At 42.2% G+C, this 20424-nt stretch overlaps 1 protein-coding gene across 9 annotated transcripts in view; it reads right to left on the bottom strand.

Annotated features, from left to right (window-relative positions):
* Foxp1 (forkhead box P1) overlaps positions 1 to 20424 on the bottom strand; it is a 603661-nt gene that overhangs the window by 213995 nt on the left and 369242 nt on the right. For all 9 annotated transcript variants that reach the window (XM_027428970.2, XM_027428965.2, XM_027428964.2 and 6 more), the window contains one exon: positions 20207 to 20397. In XM_027428970.2, coding sequence (XP_027284771.1) covers positions 20207 to 20386 — 180 coding nt within the window. In that variant the 5' untranslated portion in view covers positions 20387 to 20397. The remainder of the gene's footprint in view (positions 1 to 20206; positions 20398 to 20424) is intronic.

Here is a 20424-nt window from a genome sequence, read left to right as displayed (position 1 = left end):
CAATAGGACCACCAGCCATTGCTTGAGTGATTGTTAGTAAAACTGTTCATTACACACAGAACAAGGAGAACATCTGCCCAGAAGGCACCATGCTTCATAGTCCACAAAGATCCAACACACACACACACACACACACATACACACACACACACACACACACACACACACACACACACACACACCCCTTATTCTTGAGTTTTGCCTTTTTACCCAGGCTAGCCTAGAACTTCTGGCTCAGTGATCTCCTGCCTCAGCCTTCAGAGTACCTGAACTACCACCATGCCTAGAAAAATGAAATTCTAAAATGGCAGTGTGGGAATGGTCAAGGATAATGGAAGGCAGGTGTAGACTATGAATCCACTGGACTGTGCAGCAAAGGTTCCTCCTGGCCCAGCTGATAACAATGAGACATTTGACATAGAGAGAAGGGTTGAGGTCATCTCCCCGGGGACTGCTGGTGGATTCTGGGAAGTCTCGGCGTCTTTCCCAGCATCAGTCAGGATTGTGTGGGATAACCACAGGGAACCAGGCTTTGAGGAATTGGAATTGAGAAACCAACCATGCTGGAAAGGCCAAACTGGGGAACTTTTGTTTTCCTTTTCCAAGAAGAAAGGTTCTGCAGGAATCACATGACTTGACCACCTTGCTACACAGACAATGTTTCCTTGAGATACCTTCTACATGTGGTCCAGGAGAGGCTGGCAAACCACTGGCTAAGGGCAGACCTCAGAGGCTTTCAATGAAGTTTCCCAGAAACACAGCCAAGCCTGTTTACACACAATAGCCAGGACTGTTTGAAAATATGTTAGTTGGGGCCAGTGTGAAGGCTCAGTGGATAAAGTTGCTTGCCACCATTTCTGACAATTTGAGTTTGAGTTCCAGAACCACCATGATGGAAATCGAGAGCCAATTCACACACACTGAACTCAGATCTCCCCAGATGCTCTATGGAACATGCATGCCCCTCTCCTAATAAAAAATAATTTCAAAAGGCCTGCAAAATAACAACTTAAAAAATAGTATCTCAATAAAATATGAGGACTGGCAGCTGTGGCTGCCAAGCACACACAAAGTCCTAGGTTTGATTCCCCCATACATTGCAAAGATGGATGGACAGGCAGACAGACGGACGTATGGAATCTAAACTGGTAGTTTGCCAATCCCTGATCTAAAGTGCACAAACCTTACTTCCTAATTACTGACAACAGAAATGTACAATCAGTGAACTTGTACATGCCGAGCTACACAAGCACGCACGATGCCTAGGCACAAGTGCTCACAGCACGGAGGTGCTCCACAGGGCCAGCTTCTGACTTCATTCACCCTGAATATAGAAGTGTTCCCAGCATGCCCTACAAGGCAGTTTCTAAACACATCAGGGGTATGCACGCAAGCGCTAAGCAAAGGGTAAAGCCTTTATTTTGTCTGAGCTTAGCTTTATCATCCATAAAATGTGGGAGTGGATCATCCAAAGAATTTTAAATATTCTGATTATGGAGAAAAAGCAAGAAGAAAAATGAACACAAAGTATCACGCACATGTTCTCAGGATAAGGTCTAGGGAAAAGGAGTGTTTAGGACACAGGTGCAATCAAGTTGAAGTACCCACAGGTGTGTTAACTGATGTCACTAATCATATTCTCGTAGGGGGTGTAGAATCAGAACGAGGAAATTTGTTACAAGTGAGAAAGTAGAGCTCAAGATCTAAACAGACCTTTCAGAAAGGCATTGTGAGCCCACAGGGAGACTGGAAAGGCACACTTGAGAATGGCTTCAGGAGCAGCCCTTAGTGTACTCCTGGAATCCCTGAGGCAGGAGTATCCTGAGTTCAGGATAAGCCCTAGCCCTCTGTGTCAAAGGCTGGGGATAGAGCATACATGCCTCCTGTGTGCAAAGCCCTAGCCTGGATTTCTGAACACAGCAAGTAGCTGAAGAGCTAGCCTGTGAGCCCTCATAGTGCTATCCACCCTGGCTCCTCCTGAGAACTGGAACAGCTTGTTTCTTCCTTGGCCCACTAAACCTGTCTTTTTGCTGTGATGACAATACAATTGTGCCCACAGGGACACCTCAAAAAAAGGGTCTCTCTGCCTCTCAAATCCCAGCTTTATAGTGGGAAATTTCCAAATGACAACTTTTCTTCGAAGATTGTTTCTCAGTCTGCTCTGCTGTGATCGCCAAAAGCAGACACACAGCTTGTTTTTAAAGGTGAGAAAGAGATAAAGATGGACTTAAAAGTGTCCTCTCCGGCCTGGAATTTGGGCTTTTATGCTAAAGCACAACAGAGACCGGCTAACAGGTTAGTTGACTTAACCACAAGGCAAGAACTTGGCATCAAGTGGCAACTTCGTAAAATCAGGCATGAAAGTTAAAGTCTGTTTCCTAAACCAGAAACAAACAGATATTTTGCTGCCAGGGAAACGTACATAGTTTGACTTGTAGGTTATGAATCTTTAAAATCCCCACCATGCGCCCTAGCTCAATCCTTCATGAGTACAATCTTTTATTTATTGGCTAACCAGTTGTTCTCTGCTAAGTGGTGAACTCTTCAATGTGAGCGGAGCAGGTAAGCCACTGAGACAGGAACACAAAATACCTCTCGGGGAGCAAAGGACGTTTTGTCAACACAGTGAAACATTCTTAAAGCAAAACAAGCCACTGCTCCAGATAGTAAAACAATGAAGAGAGCTGTGACTCTTCCAAAGGCCTAACTCATTCACCAGTGTGACTGGGTTAATAGTGTGCCCCCACCCAAACACAAAGTACTAGAAATATTTTAACCAAATACATTTTTGTTGGTTGGGAAAGGGGTTCCGGCCTGTTACACAATACTAAGAAAACATAGAAAGTATGTCCCTAGTCTTGTCAGTCCATGACAGCTGTTTGGGGAACCTGGACAAAGTCTGCAGTTAAACCTCCTGGTTTCATGGACAAAACACAAGAGCAATAAACGGGAGCTTGTCAACCTCAGAATGGCTGCTTTTAAGTTGCCTAGAAAATATGTTACAACCACTGTTGTTCATGGCTTAGGAAGAGTTTTATTAATAAATCCAGACTTCCCAATTCTAAAAAGGAGCCCTTTTAATTTTTGAATAGTGCAAAGAGACAGAAATCTGGAAGGGTTTTGGAGGCATGGCCAGAATCTCCCAGAATCCCACTGCTTCATTCCTTGCCGGCAGCGTGCTGTCAATTTCACCATAAGCACGACCCAGCTTCTGCCACTTCTGGGAGTGTTTTAGCATTGGAAGTAACTGCTAAGGTAGACCACGCTCCATTCTTCACTAGGACACATAGCAACAGGTGAGGAACAAGACACTCTCTCTCTTTGAAAAGAAAAAGAAACCAACAAGCCACAAAGATCAAGGATGCTTAAGATCTTTGGGTTCATTTGTTAAAAGCCAGGATGAGGCTAGATTCGAACCTGCCGCTGTGGGCTCCAGGACCTGAGTGAGCTGCTCCTCAAACCACCCAGCCCCTAACTTGGGCTGTTTATTGTGTAAATGATTGGTTTATTCAAAGTTCTCTCCCATGATGGTTGCTTTCTTCCTGCACATGCCATTCTGTCACCTGTCTTCATTTCACTGGAAAGAAAGTACGGCAGTATTCTTGAAGATAGCAGCTTATCCAATCTGCCCTTTTTTCCACACAAGAATATATATATTCTTGTAGGGCTCCTGTATAAGCAACCTGCACCATCTCATGCAGTGACTTGACATGAACCTGGAGACCACTAACTTTTGACCCACTTTGCTAAGGTGGCTGCTACTTCTAATGTTGTAGCTATCACCTTTTGTCAGGGATTTCAAACTCACTTGGGTCTATGACAGCAGGGATGTTTGGAATATCAGCCCCCAAAAGAAGAAATACATTCATTGATGTATTTCTAATTGTCAGGGCACCATGTTGAAGTTTTCCTCTTGCACGAAACAAAAGCACCCGGTGTGGGGGTGCATGTGTGCAGTCTCAGAACTCAGAAGGTCAGGGACAGAAGGGCTGCCAGATTTATGACCTCACTGACCCACACAATAGGACGATGCCTCAAAGATCTATATGAGTAAGTAAATCGGCCAGTGAATGCAGTCCCGAGTTAATATGTAAAGAATTGTGCCTGATAAGGAATTACCTAGTAAAGCTGGCCAAACGTGAAAAGGAGGAATATTAAGAAAATTACATCACTTACACCAATCCTTGTCATCTGACAAGGATTGAAATAAAACCAAACTGCTTCCCTAAAACTGTAAACATACAGAACCCCAAAGTTAAAACTGATGAAAGGTGAACTACCATATCAGAAAACCGACTGCAGGGATTCTGGCTGATAAACAGTGTTGGTGCTATGTTCTCATCAGTGAAGTCTGAAGTAGGGGATGGATGGGAACCATTGTTCAGAAACCAAGAGAACATGCCTTTGAAAATGAAAGCTAAGAGACATTATTACTAGAGAATGGGACTGTAGACCACTTCATTTTCTCTGTGTCTTTATCCATGTCTTTCAATTCTTCCTACAAATCATTCTGTGTATCAAAAAATTGAAAACTATTTGCTATTCAATGTGTAATTCAGAATACCACACCTACTAAGGAGCCAATACAGAAGGTTTGGCTCTCTAGGGCACACTGGGTATTTTGTAGTATTTTGTAGGCACCAGTTTGCGCCTGGCCAACCATAACTAGGAAGGGGCAGCCACCTGCTAATTGTGCCACCCTCTCTCTGATGGTATTTCATGACAGTTTCACAAAAATGTACCTGTACTTTTTAGGACATTCAAATTCTGGCTTAAAATAAAGTTTTTCACTCATTCTTCTTTCTTCTATAACTCCTCACTTTTCCAAAAATCCAAATGAAGCACAGGAATGAAATGGGGCCTCATATGAAACTTCAAAGGGGCTCACCTGAGGACTCGGGAAAAGCTCTTGCTTCTGGGTGCTGGGTAAATAGTGCTCTCCTGGTTCTAGGTACTAATTGCATGGAAAACACAGAGGGAGGGTGGCAAGTGGCACTGAGACATAAAAATGACTGCCATGTGTGAAAACTTATTTTTTTTAAATGCAGGCACAAGAATTCAGCCAGAAAAAAAAATAGACATGCCAATAAAAAATCTGTGTCTTAAAATCTGGCTGGCAGCGCCCTTCCTCTCCCCAATGGATACTCTTAGTAAAGAAAACATGGTGGGTTCCCCCCCTCCTTTGCCTGTATTTCATTTCCAATTAAAATTAAATATAAACTGGAACACCACCTGGATTTTAGCAAAACCCAATCCCTGCCCTCCACCCTTCCTTTTTTTTTTTTTTTAAGAGAAGAACCTGGGCTTACATATACAAACATTTTGGTAAATGACCCGTGGCAAATTGCGTAATGCCAGTAAAAGTTGTGTTTTTTAAGTTATGAGACCCAAAGATTTTTATCTGAAATAAAACCCTGATTCAATTCAGATTCTGGAGGCCAACTGTGTCTTTAACTCTGCCTCCAAATTTAAAACATTTGTGCATGGGGCCCCTTCGGTGATGCTTGCTAGTGGGTATGGAGTAGAGATTCTCTATTGATTAGGGTGTGTGTTTTCTTTTCTAAAACGAGAAATTGGGGCACTAATTGCCTACAAGAACTGGTTCCCTACAGTCTTCACACTGAGGTCAATGTAAATGAAGAGCTGAATAGACAGACAGGACAGGGCACTGATTTCAGTCCATTATCTCAATGACATGAAGCACAACATTCCTGTATCCATGGGAGGCAGTTCTTGGAAGACTCCAACATGGAGAATTCAATATCCTACTGATTACATTTGAATATAAAATGAGTGGGACAGGCAAAAGAATTGAACAGTCTAGAGTACTAACTTGGCCCATGCCAGACCAGTATGTATGGATGCCTATTATGTTGGCTATTGGTTTGGCCCATCCTTAATATGGGAACAAGGTTGATAACACAGGGCTGAGTCCGTTTTACAGAGGTAGACTGTTTGGCCAAGGGCAATATGCTGCTTAGCATATTCATCACACCTCCTCTTCCAGAAAGCTGTATTTGTATTGCTCCATTTTACAGATGACAAAATGGAGGCACAGAGAGCTGGTCACACAGCTTCTCTCATGCAGGAACTGTGAGAGGCGGAGCTTCAACCTTCAGCTGGGAAATCCAGTCAAATGGTCCTCCTGCCTCTGGAGCTCCCAAAGGGAATCAACCTGGGATGTGAATGAAGAATCGGGCCAGGATGTATTTGCTTGCCCCTGACTATGATGATGGGATGGGCGTGTGCACATGGACTGGGAGCCATGTGGGACGGGGGAAGCGCGGAGAGCACCAAAACAAAGTAGTCCTGCTTTATTTCCCGTATCTTTCTGGACTGACAGAGCTTTGTCTCTTGTCATGGAAGGGTGATGACGTTCAATAAGGGTGATTGTGTTTGTCACATCTCATGGTGGAAGCATCCAGAATACTGGTGGCTCCAGAGAGAACATCAAGTGGGCAGACAAGTGGTAGCTGAAGATATAAATACGAACGAGATTCTTAAAATTATTTTATTTTTCAGACATAAATGTATTGTGTAGGATCAAGATCACCGTATGTATTCCGTATGCATCTTGTAGCAGTGTGAATGGGCCTCAACTCAAAGTATCTTTTCTTTTTTACTACAAATCCAGTGTTTGCTATGGAAACCTTGAGAATCACAAAAAAAGCAAAAAGTAGTCACAACCAAACAAGAATCCTACAAACAAACCAAAACATGATCAGTCTTCAACTTATCAAATATTTAGGAAATATTCAACTGTTTATCTTTTAAACTGAAGTAAGAAGCACCATTATGGCTTAAATTCTTTGTATTTCACACACTACTTTTGTACATTAAATTCTTACTGGCAGTGGCAATACTGTTAAAAATAAAATCAATAGCTAATACATGCAGACGAGGTATTGCACAATATACCCCAGATGGCAAATTTTAATGTCGTCTCTATTTGATGGATATGTAAAGTGAGTTGCAGAGGTGTTTTCAGATGCCCATAGTAACTCATCTAGGAAGGACTGTGAGTTGGGCCAGAGCTCCATCTCACAGTCTAACCCTGTCAGCCAGTAGTTCCACTAGTGTGGCCTTCTAGCCAGGCAGTGTAGGATGAACTAGAAAATCCAAAGAAGCAAATTCTCGAGCCCCGCATGAATCTTGAGAACTCTGAAGGAGGGTCTGCAATTGGTTCTAAGAAGCCATCAACACAGTCCCACAAGAACCACCAAGAAAGACAGAATTCCTTGCCAAAAAAAAGTGGGCAATGGTGAACCAAACTGGCTGCATGAGTCTCCTGAGGGTCACAGTCACACTGCCCAAGAATGGGCCGCAGGAACACACATGCCCACCACAAAGGGGTGTCCGTGCTGTGTGTGTGAACCTGGCTGACTTCATCACAGGTCTTCCTGGCACAAGGGTTCTGCAATGAGGAGGGATCAAGAGTATACAAGCCAGTTCTGTCACAGGAATGAATGGGAAATGGCTCTTAGTGTGCCTTTGAGAGTTTTCTTCAGATTTTGCACAGGCACTGATGACGTATGATAGCTGAGAAATAATTCCTGGAACGTGCTCTTGAACATTGAGAGCCAAAAGAAAAGCCATGCTCCAAGTCAGAGATCAATTTTACTAAAAGAATTAAAGTAATCATGCAAAAGTGTGGAAATATTTGTCCAAACATAAGAACTAATATAAACCAGTTAGCATACTAAAACATCTGGGGAGTGAACGAGGAAAATCATCTAAGAACTCCAAAATTACATACTACAAACATGTATGCATACTCATGCACATGCTACACCCCCATGTATTCACTCATACATGCATGTGCGTGTACACACACACACACACACACACACACACACACACACACACACTCCATAGCCAATGTTGTGTGACAATAGCAATAATAGGGTCTGCATGACAGAAACAAAAGAATTTTTATTAATTGTGAAGTAGAGTAAACCACTGGACAAGCATGTAAAAAAAAAATACAGAATCAGCTAAGTAAAAAAGGAAAAAAAGAAAGGCCCCAGAAGGATAAAAAATGCCAAAGCTGACCCCGTCTTCCTGGAAATACAGTTAATAAACAAGTGCATTGAGCAACAATCTTCAGATCTGACAACTCTTACCAAATCAGGTACTAAAGTTTCAATTTTCTAATTACGGGATGAGGGAAATAGCTAGATTTTGGTATTAAAGTATAGGAAATACAGACCTTACCCAGGAAACATCCAGACTTACCAGGCCCCATCTCAACCCTGGAAATCTCACACCCATTCCATGGGCTATGTAAACAGGAGTCCAGAAGCTATGTGCCTCAGCACAGTGAACTCAGATGCCACTGTCCATCATGAAAAGGCCTCAACCCATCAACATGCAACCCAGCAACATGCCACCAGTTGCTCCACAATCAAATCTAAGCTCACTTATCTCATAATTAAAAGGGTCAAAGATGAATGTTTTTGACCCTTAATATCCATGCCACAAGTCTAAGCTATAAAGCTCAGGATATACCTCGTATCCATTATTTCCCACTAAAAGGGTTAGAATAAATCAGAAGATGTTCACATATTGAGTTCTGTTTTCTAATTTCACCAAAGTCTTAAAAAAAAAATCCCACCAAGGTGGATACTAATTTTTTCTCTCCAGGCCACCTAGGATTTATGACCCAAATCATTCTTATATCGATTGATTGGCTTATACATGTCTCCTTCAGTTTATCTCTGTGTGCATTAAAATTTCTATTGATGTTTCATGTATGTGCCTCTGTATCTTACTGCACCTCAACTAGACTGTGAATTCCTAGAATGCATGGAGAGAGGGAAGGCAATATTTCTCTGTGTTGTCTAGTGGGGAGACCATGAATAAGAGAAAGCCTGCACTGTAGGCAAGGGAGTCATGGCTGAGGACAGCTGGTCTCTCAGTGACTCATCAAGTATGTCCAACTTCCATTTCCTCAGCAGTCTGGCTGAAATTCTTTTAACTATTACTAATGTCCAATTTCTTAGTTTGTGAGACACTATCAGCTAAATGACTGGAAACAAGAAAACGGAAGTGTGAACACACCTACACATTACTGCATCATACTAGAAACTGCAAGCCAAAGTTTTACATTGTGTGTCTATGAGTGGAGTCTTCTCCCAACCCCACCTCTCATACACATAATACACACACAACATGTGTGAAGTAGCAAGTACTCTGTGACTACAAAATGAGAGGAGAAAATTCTGTCACACATTCCACTCAATAACCCAGGAGAGGGCCACTACATCTGTAAACTGCTAGACACATCCATTTTAGGGTTCCTGGGACATATAACCTCTGCTGTGATAGGTTACCTTGGATGGCTCTTTTAACAGTTAAATCTTTACTGTTAATTTGATGGTGTTTAAAATCACCATGGAAACACACCTATAGAGGTGTACCTATGAGGGCAGGGTTGTTTGAGAAAGAACACCACCAGGAATATGTGTGGCTGTTGCTACCCCAATGGACTGGGATCCTGGCCTGAATCAGAAGGAGAAAGCAAGCTGGGCATCATCCTTCATCTCTGTTTCCTGACTGTGGAAGCATTGGGACCATGCCTCATGCTCCTGTTGCTGTGACTTCTCACCATGATGGACTGGACCCTCTCAGAGGGCAAAGCAAGACTCATCTTTTCATCCTGAAATTGTTACTGACAGCCATGGTGTCACATCAGTGAGAAAATTACTACTACCGCTGTGTAGGCACGGAGACAGTTGTATACCGTGGTAAACATGTCCAAAGTACTTTCTGCAGTGTGAAATGCTAGGTTGGGTTTGGCTTGAGGGCTTTAGACCTTTGGTTCATTTTCTCATCTGCAGGCTCAACACAGCACCTTGTACACAGAAGCTGCCCAACAAATAGCTGAGGCAAGTGGAAGATTCTTTTCCAAATGCAACCCCAGCAATCACCATCATGAATCACCCCATTACAGAACGTAACCTTGGCAATGATAATGATGACTATCGAATACTCGACTCATGCATGATGTCTTCCGAATCTTACAGATAGATGAATGATACAGCAAGTCCACACATAAGTCCACACGATACAGATACATAATGCACAGCACAAAACTTTGTATTTTTAAGACAAATATAAATCTCATGACCTGAACGTCAGAATAAAAGTGGCACCAGGTAGAGAGGCACTGCCATTTAGTGTTTCTGCATGTTGAATGCTTATTGCATTGAAATGGAAAGCTCACTCAGAGGAGGGAGCAAAATGAGGGAAGGTAAGCAATATTATCAGGGTGTTATTTATCACACACATTAGGACCAAAAATAGTCAGGAAAGAATGAGCATTGTGTCATTCCCTCTCCGTCTTTGACCTTGTAAAAGGTTGCTGAGTTCGGATAGAGGATAATGAGCATGAGTAGAGGAAGCCTTTACAAGAGAGCCACTCTGCACCATGCAGCCTTGAAAAATTAATACATAATAATTATAATCTCGAAACGCCACTCTTGCCCTGCTTTAGGATTCTACATCTTATTTTATTAAAAATTTCCAAAAATCTTTCTTTCCTTGGTTCTGAGAGATATGACTCGGCTATGGAAAAGCGAAAGACATTTTACGCACAATTTTCCCTCTACTAGAAAGAGGTATATTGTGCCCTTCAGTGAACATAAAATTGATATTATCATCTCTTAGTTTATATCTCACTACTTAACCTTCAGATTAAAAGTTATTGGATTTGAATGACTAAAAAGACATCATGTCACCTTCCCTCCTCTGTGGAGAGACAGAAGTTCAGGGCAAGAAAAGCACCGTGGGAAGAGCATTCAGTGGGAACAGCAGACTCTGCTTTGCTCGAGGGCTCAGGAGGGACCACAACAGGACACTGACAATGCAGTCATGGTTGGAAGGAAGAGAAATGACAGCAAAAGTCTTGTACTCTTAGAAAGCTTGCTAGAGATGTATGGAGAAGTTCATCTTATCTTCAGTACCATCAAAAAAGGAGCAAGCTAGGTCTAGGGACACCCTCCTCTCAGTCAACTGCTTGCCAAGGATGAGGACTCCACTGCAATCCCCAGAACCCATGGTAAAAAAAAAAAAAAAAAAAGAAAAAAAGCCTGGAGCGGTACCTCACTGGTAATCCTAATGCTGGAGGAGGCTCCTGGACTTATTGGTCGGTCATCCTAGACTATTTGCTGTGAGCTCCAGGCCAGTGAGAGGCCCTATCACCACTCTGCCAACAAACAACAACAAAAACCCAAGGTGAACAAAACTGAAAATACAACCTGAGGCTATGCTCTGATCTCAGTCTGCAACCTAACACACACACACACACACACACACACACACTAGAAAATACTAAATTCAAGAAAAAAGTAAGAGTTATTATGAAAAAAGAAAGGTACCCTACATTGTTGATACACACACAGTTTCTGCAGAAGATACAATGGCCATCTAGAAGGATTAGAGAGAACATAGCTTGTATCCACCTTCCTTCACTTTTTCAACTTAAATTCAGTAAGGAGACTTCCATCCCTGGGCAGGTTGATCTGCAACTCCTAGATGAGTTTACCAATAGCACCAGCTGTTTAATAATTACACATTGTATTTTTCCAGCAAAAGATACACACTACGTGCTCCTCCCCCAACCCCCTCGCCACTTTAAAAACAATTTCATTCTAAGAAGCTTGTGTCAATATGGAACAAAGACGTTATCACAGACCCAGCTTAGTTAGTTTTGTTCTCTAAGATAGATAAGCCCACTCGGTGATCAATAGGAACATAGCAGTTTTATCAGCATTCCCCATGTGACTTTTGCAAGAGATTCTAGTAACAGGCTAAGGCTAAAGGCAAAGTACTTGATAATATTAATCAGAATAAAAACACATAACCACTGTAGTGACTTTTAGCATAGAAGAGGGCTCTCCCTTCTCCTCACCCCTCTCGTGGACAAAGGCTCAAGTAACCCAGGCTGGCCTGGAACTGAGATCCACTTGCTGTGCTGACCCACGTGACTGTGGGTATGTGCTCCATACCCAGCGAAGAATGTGTGATGGTTACTTACAGTTTTCATCTTGACCCAACAGAGAATCCCCTGAGAAGGGGGTCTCTATGAGGGTCTGTTGTACCATCATAGGATGTCATCACTGGGCTGTGTGCTGAAAAGAATCAGAGAAGGAGAAGGACAGTCCTTCCCTGGAGGGACTTACAAGATGTTAAAGGATTTGTGTCCATGAGTGAAGGAGGAAAACGGGAGGGAACCATGACAGATCCCCAGTCACACAAGTCCAAGGTTAGTGGCCCTTTATTAAATGCTTGACTTAATGGCTACCAGTATCCCAGGGTTCCTTCCCTTCTAGCTGGGCCCCTCTTTAAAGTCTCCACAGAAGTAGAAACTGAGGCCTCACACAGGTACAATGGCACATATCTTCCCAGCAGCCTCTTCTACTGCCTCAGCTCTCCTCAGGACTCCGAAACACTCAGCCTTTGCCCTTGCTTTGCCAGTCCACACACATCAATCTGGTCCCTGCATTGCCTTTACCACAGCAGTGGGCAATAAAGAGTTGAATAAAAATCAGGTAAACAAATGAACAAATTAAGTTCTGTAGGCCAAAGTGGAGAGATGATTAATACAGGGTGAGTGGCTCTTGTCTGAAATGCTTGGGGTCAGAAATGGGCCAGAATTTGGAAAGTTTTACTTTGAAACATCTACACGGATTTACTGGCTGAACATTCCTATTAAAAAAAAAAAAATCCCAAACCTCAAATGGTCCCCAAACTAAAACTGTTTTTGGAATCAAATCAGGCCTTTGTTTTGGATTTCAGAAAGTTGGGGATTTGGGAATTTACTGATGCCCCACCTTATTAAGAAGTGCTCCCCCTCCCAACAAAAAACAAAAGGATCCTATTCTGAAGGCTTGGCCCTCATCTAGTGATGCTACTATGGGAGGTTCTGGAAACTGAAGGATGTGGGGCTTAGGTAAAGGAGGTAGGTCACTGGGCTCATGTTTGTAGACCTCGTCTTGCCCTGAGCCCCCCTCTGCTTCCTGATGAGGTCAGGAGCCCTTTACCGCGATGTTCTGTCCCACCAAGAACACAGACACAATGGACCCAAGCATTCTGGATAGAAATCTTTGAAACCGTGAGATCAAACAACTTTTTCTTCTTTCTGTCCTGCATGCTTTCTCTCAGGTGTCTGACCACAGTGACAAAACACTAACACATACTTGTCCTCACTACACAGGACAGCACTTAGTAGGCCAAATGTAACAGAGGTGCATGGAAGACAGTCAAAGATGTTGACCTTAGCATGTTTTCTCATGACAAGTGAGAAAAGAACCTGGCACAGGTTCTATTTCTATGAAGTGAATCAAACCCAGTGTTTAGCAAAGGGTCTCTGGAATGTCAGGACACTTCACAATTATAATAGGTTTGAGTTCAAAGTCAATGCGATGAAAAGAAACTTTTCAACAGGGAATTCAGACCTCTCCATCAACTTCCTCCTCATAACTCTGAGGACCACTTGCATTTATAGGACCATTCCTTTTTTTGTGTCATAAAGGCAGTCAGTCACCTTGTGACCCTTTTAATCAAATAATCTATGCACCACCCACAGGCTTATTAAACTCCATCAGGTTGACTATATATTTATATCATCCAAACTTTCCAATTCAGCCCCCTCAGCACTGCTGTTAATAAACCAGACAGTGACAAAACAGTGGTGTGGGTCCCTGGGCTTCATAGGACCGGTAGGAGCCTGCTAGTACCGGGAAGCAAACACATGCGATCACTGGTGTTAATCTGTCAACAGGTTGTGACTGAAGTCCCAGCTCCTCAGAGTTCAAGAAGAGATTCTTTTGATTAGACAAGCTAGAAGGAGGGTTATTTTACTACTACTACTACTACTACTACTACCACCACCACCACTAATTAACAGATGGGGCTTAACTTTACCATCTCCGAGCAGCAAAGCTTTCTCTTAAAGTTGACAGAGGACACGTCGCTCATAGGAAGATATGCCATCTGGGGTTCTGTTCCCGTGCTCTCTTACATATAAGGGTACCCCCCTCTCCTTTTGGCCTCCCATGCCATTTTAATTTTCAATGGAGAGATTAATGGCACACAACTGTTCAGCAATCACAACTTGAAAGAATTTCATATAAGGCTCACAAGTTACATAAATCTTTGAAGACAATGTTTTGATGGAAGGCAGGACTAAACTAACAGAGACGAGAGAGCTAAATTTAGCATTCAGGGTGAAATATGCTTTTTCCAGAAATAGGCACCAGAGGAATTAAGAAAAGTGGGTGGGGGAGTTGTTTTTGTTGTGGCTGGTTTTTCTTTACTTACCAGAATTATCTAAACTCCCGTCTCTGCTTTGCTTCAATTTGTTGTAGGGTTTCACTAACATTGCTATCACTGATTACTACCAAATAGATTTCTTTTGCATTTTTGGTAAAAATTTGACCTCTGCAATGTCTCTGATAAAAGTTTATCTCAACAGAGAAATTCCTTTAGAATTGGAACTGGGTTTTTACTTAGCAGCTAAGAAATGTGTTACCTTCTAACTTGCCTAGCCAGCAGCACTCTCCATATTGGTAACACTTCTCTGCACTACCTTCCTAGCAGGTTCCCATCTAGGACATTGAAAATCTCATCACTTCTTTCCTACCAACAGTACCAAAGGAGCTGCAATGGGATAGGCCACTTTAGTCGAAATGGAGTAGAATGATAGAGCTGGCTTAGCCTGGTACCTCAGTCTTACACCTACACTGCTAGACCCATGGTATCTGGGGCACTCTGTACAAAGCAAGAACTAATGATAAGCCCTGGAATTTTCACACAGTCCCCTAAAAGAAGATGGGTATGCCTGAGAAAAAAGGGCAAGTGCTTTTCTCATGAAGCAGCCAGCCTTCATCTCTCAGTCAGTGACTAACAAAGACCAACAAGGAGTTTGATGCCACCATTTTGAAAGTGAAGAGGAAAATTTTTATGTACTTCTCTTTATTCTAAAAACAAAATCCTCTAACCTTTGCTTACAGCATAGACACTTTGGTCCTTTTCTAGTCACCATTTTCTGGCGTCTATGTGAGACTTCTGGAGTCCACACAGGTACTTCAACCGTTAACACTAATTGCTACCTTGACAGGACATATAACCAATGAGGAGATAAATCCCTGGGTGTGACTGGGAAGGCATTTAGATTAGATTAATCAAGGTTCGAAGACCCAACTGTGGGTGACAACCCTGGGGTCCTGGACTGGATAAACAGGAGAAAGGAAACTAAACACCAGCCTTCATCTCTCTCTGCTTCCTGACTGCAGATGCAACGTGACCAGCCTCCTTTCACTTCTGTCACTGTTAACTTTCCAGCCACGACGGACTACACCCTTAAACTGTGAGCCAGAGTAAGTCTTCCCTTCTTTAAATTGCTTTTCTGTCTCATCAGTAACTGAATAACAAGGCTACCCAAATCTATGTCTGGAATGACATGGTGATGAATTTGCAAGGAACCTATCTACTCTTTTCTCACAAATTCTAAAGGCATCTCTACATCACTTACAATAACCCAGCACAAGGCAAATTGTTGTGCAAGTAATCCCACTAGTGCTTAGTGACCAAGGACAAGAAAATATGGACATGTTCAGTTCAGACACAATTCTCCTCCCAAACTTTAGATCCACAGTTGAATCCATCAACTGAACCTTGCATACAAGGAGTTGACTATACTCTCACTGTGGAATTCCACTCTATAATTCTCCCAGATTCTTCTGATAAACCCTCTTTGAGTTTATGTCACCACACTCTTTACTCACGCCCTAAAGAGCTTTTAGGATCCCATGTAACTATCAGCACTTTCCATCCATCCTATTCTCATAGCTACCCTCCTCCTCGTTTCCAGGACGCTCTTGAAAGTCCTCCGTATACTTTCTCCCTCTTTTACCTCCTTACTTGCCACGGAACGTTTCTTTTTCTCTTTGTTTACACTGTTAACTTGAAACATATACTTCTTCTTTTGACCAAAATTTCCAACATTTTAAACCAAATATCAGACAGGCTACAAAAAATAAGCCCTTCATTTACTTATACTCCTTAAGTAACAAATTGCAAGCGCAGCATATCTTTTTTTTTTTAATGACTTTCTCACCCACTCTCTGGAAACTGCTCTCCTCATATAAAATGATAGCCATACCCTAAACCGCAGCCACCAAAGCTCTCCTTTTGCTGATTTGCACACAATAAAAATGCCAGGTGGTACCAAAAAATTTACCCCTCCCCAAAGAAAGCACCCATCATTACAAAAGGGATGTTGTCAAAGAATAGCTGGTTTATTTAACAGCTATTCATTTTTATTGAATAAACATTTTCTGGTATGCATTCTGTTAATTGACCTGCCAGCATATGCTGTATATGGAGAAACTTCTAAACATTATGTTCTATGTAATATGCTTATCTGAAAAAGCTCTCATTTGCAGCAATATGGAAATAAAATCCTGCTTTCAAAAATTCAAGACTTTTCAAATGCATTAATCCACAGAGTTTATGAAATTGCTCTGGACATTTTAAAATCTTTCCTTTAAGGAGGGAGAAAAGAAACATTAACAATCAATAATAGTATCTGTTGCTGCTCTTCATAATGGAGTAGTCATTCTTTAACACAGAACTCAGAGACATAGAAATGGGGGCAGGCATAATAGGAAGTAAAAAGCAGTCATGGTATAGGGTAAAGAACTACTCAAGGGCTGCAAGAGAACGCTCAGAAATGCTATCAAATTACATTATTAGAAAACCATTGTAATAGTTGCGGAGCCTGGATATAAATAGAGTTGAAACATTATCAAGACAATATGCTTCTTTTTGAGGAGGGAAGACAAGGCACTTGCGTGGGTGGGCTCCTCCAACTAATGGCCGCCCCTCTCCTTGGCTGGTAACTTCTGAAGGATGATGCATCTTCCAGACCAGCATCCCTAGCTGCTTTGCCTAGAGGGCAGGGTAGTACTCTGCTGGGTGGAGTCACGGTGAACCACAAGGCTACCGGGCTCCCTGTCTTCAGCAGCGATTCATCTCCCAACAGTTGCTGCCCTTGTGGGGCGGTCACCCAAGGTTGCCAGACATTCTGATTTTTCAAGAAAGGATGGAAAAGCAAAGTCCTCCCATTTCTCCAGGCTGTCAACTAGATAATTCTTTAAAACAAATTCTGTTTGAGACTCAACGTAGGTAACCAGTGTAATCACTATGGTAGTGGTTCTTTGTGATGGCTGAAGTTTCTGAAAAGGATGCTGGCTATAATTTGTAGTCATGATTGGCAAGAAGGAGCCCAACACAGAACTGGCTCAGCACCCACCCCCACCCCTGCCGAATAATAACACCAAAGGCTTGGTGCAAGCAGAATATTCTGAACCATTCCCTGTAACTCACAGCATAATTAACTCATTTTTACACCAGGCAGCTTGAAGCCAGATCTTTGTGTTCCATGGACTTGTGACATATTTTACAGTTCTAACTCTCTTCCACTGTCCTACATTAATCAAAGCTGTAACCCCTGTTGTCTTTGTACTATGGAATCAGAATGTGCCCCTGGCGAGGAATGGGGGAAAAGTCAACAGGAATTAAATTTCAGTGCAACTGTTTACTCAACTGTGGCCTGCAGATATTGAAATTTTATCCGTGGTTTTGTGTGACTACCGCAGTAATGAATTCAGCATGGCTGCGATTTTCTCAGTGCTTGCATTCTCACTTCGAGTAAAAACCTGCAGGAGAAAAATGACGAAAACCACGCAGGTCCACCAGCAAAACTCACAATTTCTCCACACAGTTTAATTGCTGCTGTTTTCTGGGCGGGCAGAAAACTCGGGGAGCTTTGGGCCTCTGGGCCCTTTGTGAGCCTGTAGTTTTTCTTCTGTCACCTACGCATTCCCATTCCCTCACCGACCTGTTTAGAGACTTCTCTTACACAGGCAGTCAAAGCAGCTGTGGATGTTTTATAAGGCCTAAAAAGGCTTGCCAACCACAATAAGTGGAGCCTTAGCCACAATCCTAGACCCGACAGATGCCTTTCTTCCTCAAACATATCAGTGACAAATAGACAGAAAATTGCCGTGAAATATTTATTTTCAAGTTTCAAAGTGGAATCAAAAATCAAGTACTTGAACACTGCATGAATGGTCATTTAACAACATGTTCTCCAGAAGGGCTCCAGCCCAGGTTAACTCATTATTTTTAAGAAAGAAGCAACCGAAATATGCTTCCAGAACATTCTTCCACGTCATTCATGTCACTGCTGTTATTGTTCTGTAGAAGGGGGGAGTGTGTGATAGGTATATTGAACATGTAGACTTTCCTTGTTGGTTAAATACTTTGTTGTTGTTTGTTGCAACTTTTTTTTTATTACATTTGTGTGTAAGAGAGGGAGGGGGGATTTTGAAGGGCTTGTTCTTCTCTTGCCATGAGGGTGGTGGGAATCAAACTCAGGTCCTCAAGGTTGGTGGCAAGCATTTTTACCTGCTGGCTCCTTGGTTAAATACTTTAATATTCTGAATTTTTGTTAGTCCTTCATGTGAAATTCAGAAGAAATTAATCTCCCAATAACTAAACTAATGTACTCTAAATACAAAATTATTTGGAACACACATTGCATTAGCCCAGTCTCAACTACCTCATAAAGGAATGTTCCATCTTCATCTCTATCTTGTAATGTCATAGAAGATGGTATTCTAAAATTACTAACTACTGTCTCACCATAAGTAGATGAGGATGTCACACAGGTTGACCATAACTGCAAATGCACTCCTACCATTTACTGCTGGGTTTGGCCAACAACCTCCCGGGTTAGAATTCAGCCACTGTGTATTAACTGAAGTGTACAAAATTAATAAAACAGTGGCATAAACTCTAGCTGATAGGGTGTCTACGGTGGAGGCAGAAATAGTTGGGGTGACAGAAAAGACATCAAGTCACACTCGAAAATGCCCTGAACTGACTGACATGGTTTGTCTGCCAACTTCCCTTTCTTTTTCTTTCCAGACCTTTCCCTGAGTTGGTATCATAGTCTCACGCTTTATCCGCTGATATCTAATGGTTTACAGTCTATTGACTGTTTTAATTTTAATGCATATCTTTGATTTAACTATTTGGGAGGTAGAGGCAAAAGGATCCGGAGTTCATTTCAAAGACAGTAGCCTCAGATACATGAGAACGTGTCTCAGAAAGAGAAGATAACAAAGACTCTTAGCAAGAGCTCCAGCCCTAAGAATCTGAATTCTGATTTAAAGAAAGTAGTTTGAAAGGTCTGTCGTTTTCTCTTGTGGCATTTCCCAACATTTTCTCTATAAAGTTACAAAATTTCCCCAAGATGTTTCATTCTTCTCTTTCTCTTAAATACCTGATTACAAATGGTACCACAACTACAAGATAAATGGATCAAGGACAAACCTGCCCTGTTATCAGTAGCAAAAACTCGAAATATTTCCTGATCCCATGGGGTGGGAAACCCAATCTAGTCTTCAAGGAAATGCTATTTACATTTGAGTTTTTACCAACACAATACCATGTCTTAGGTCACCTGTACTACTGGGAAATGTCTCAACAGTTACTCCCAAGGACCCGCTTCCATCCTGGGAAGGGCAAAGACTGAATGAGAATATCCCAGCAAAGGACATGTTGTAGAGGCCCAGATAGGAGAGCAGTAACACCACTGAAACTTTAGCCAACACCACCTTGGGTCAGACTCCATGAAACATACACAAATGCAGACACCCTAGTTCTTAGAAACAGGAAGAAGACATGTCCCAAACTGATGTCTATCTTACAGACATGAGCTTATTATTTAAACCATATTCACCTATATTTCTAATTGTCTCTATTTCTTTATTTGACTACCCCCCATGTATCCTTAGTTATTTCGTTTCAGCTCTAATTCTCTTTCTTCATAAGGTTTATTTTTAAGCCTGTTTTTGTTTAATTACTGTTCTACTTGTCAACTGTTTACCTCAAGCATCAACAACCGTTTTTTTCTCAGAGTCATTTTAATTGAATAATAAAAAGTTTAGGTGGCATGTTGGGGGCTGAAGAGAGCAGCTCAAGGTCCATTCAACTTTAAGTCTAACATCTACCATCCAGAAAGACACTTGTACCTCCCAAGGACTTCAAAATTAGCCTCAGTCAGACCTGTGGATGCCTAAAACATGCACAGTAGCTCAACTTCCACTCAAAACCCAAGTTCCCAGGCAAGTACCTGCTGTTGCTGCTGCTGGACGTGGGCAAGGTCCGCTGCCCCCAGGTCCACCGCTGGTGCCTCCCCGTTGGACCGAGTGTCACGAAGCGCGCCACACTCTAGTAAGTGGTTGCCACCGCTGGACCCGTTCTGGATGGCTGATCCGTTACTTTTTGTCTCAGACCCAGATTCTTGCATCATGACTCAAAAACCTGAGGAGGATTTTCAGAAAGGGGGGG

Source organism: Cricetulus griseus, chromosome 8, assembly GCF_003668045.3.
Source record: "Cricetulus griseus strain 17A/GY chromosome 8, alternate assembly CriGri-PICRH-1.0, whole genome shotgun sequence".
NCBI lineage: Eukaryota > Metazoa > Chordata > Mammalia > Rodentia > Cricetidae > Cricetulus > Cricetulus griseus.
Note: the sequence above shows the minus strand (reverse complement) of the source record. Positions and strands in the feature narration are given on the sequence as shown.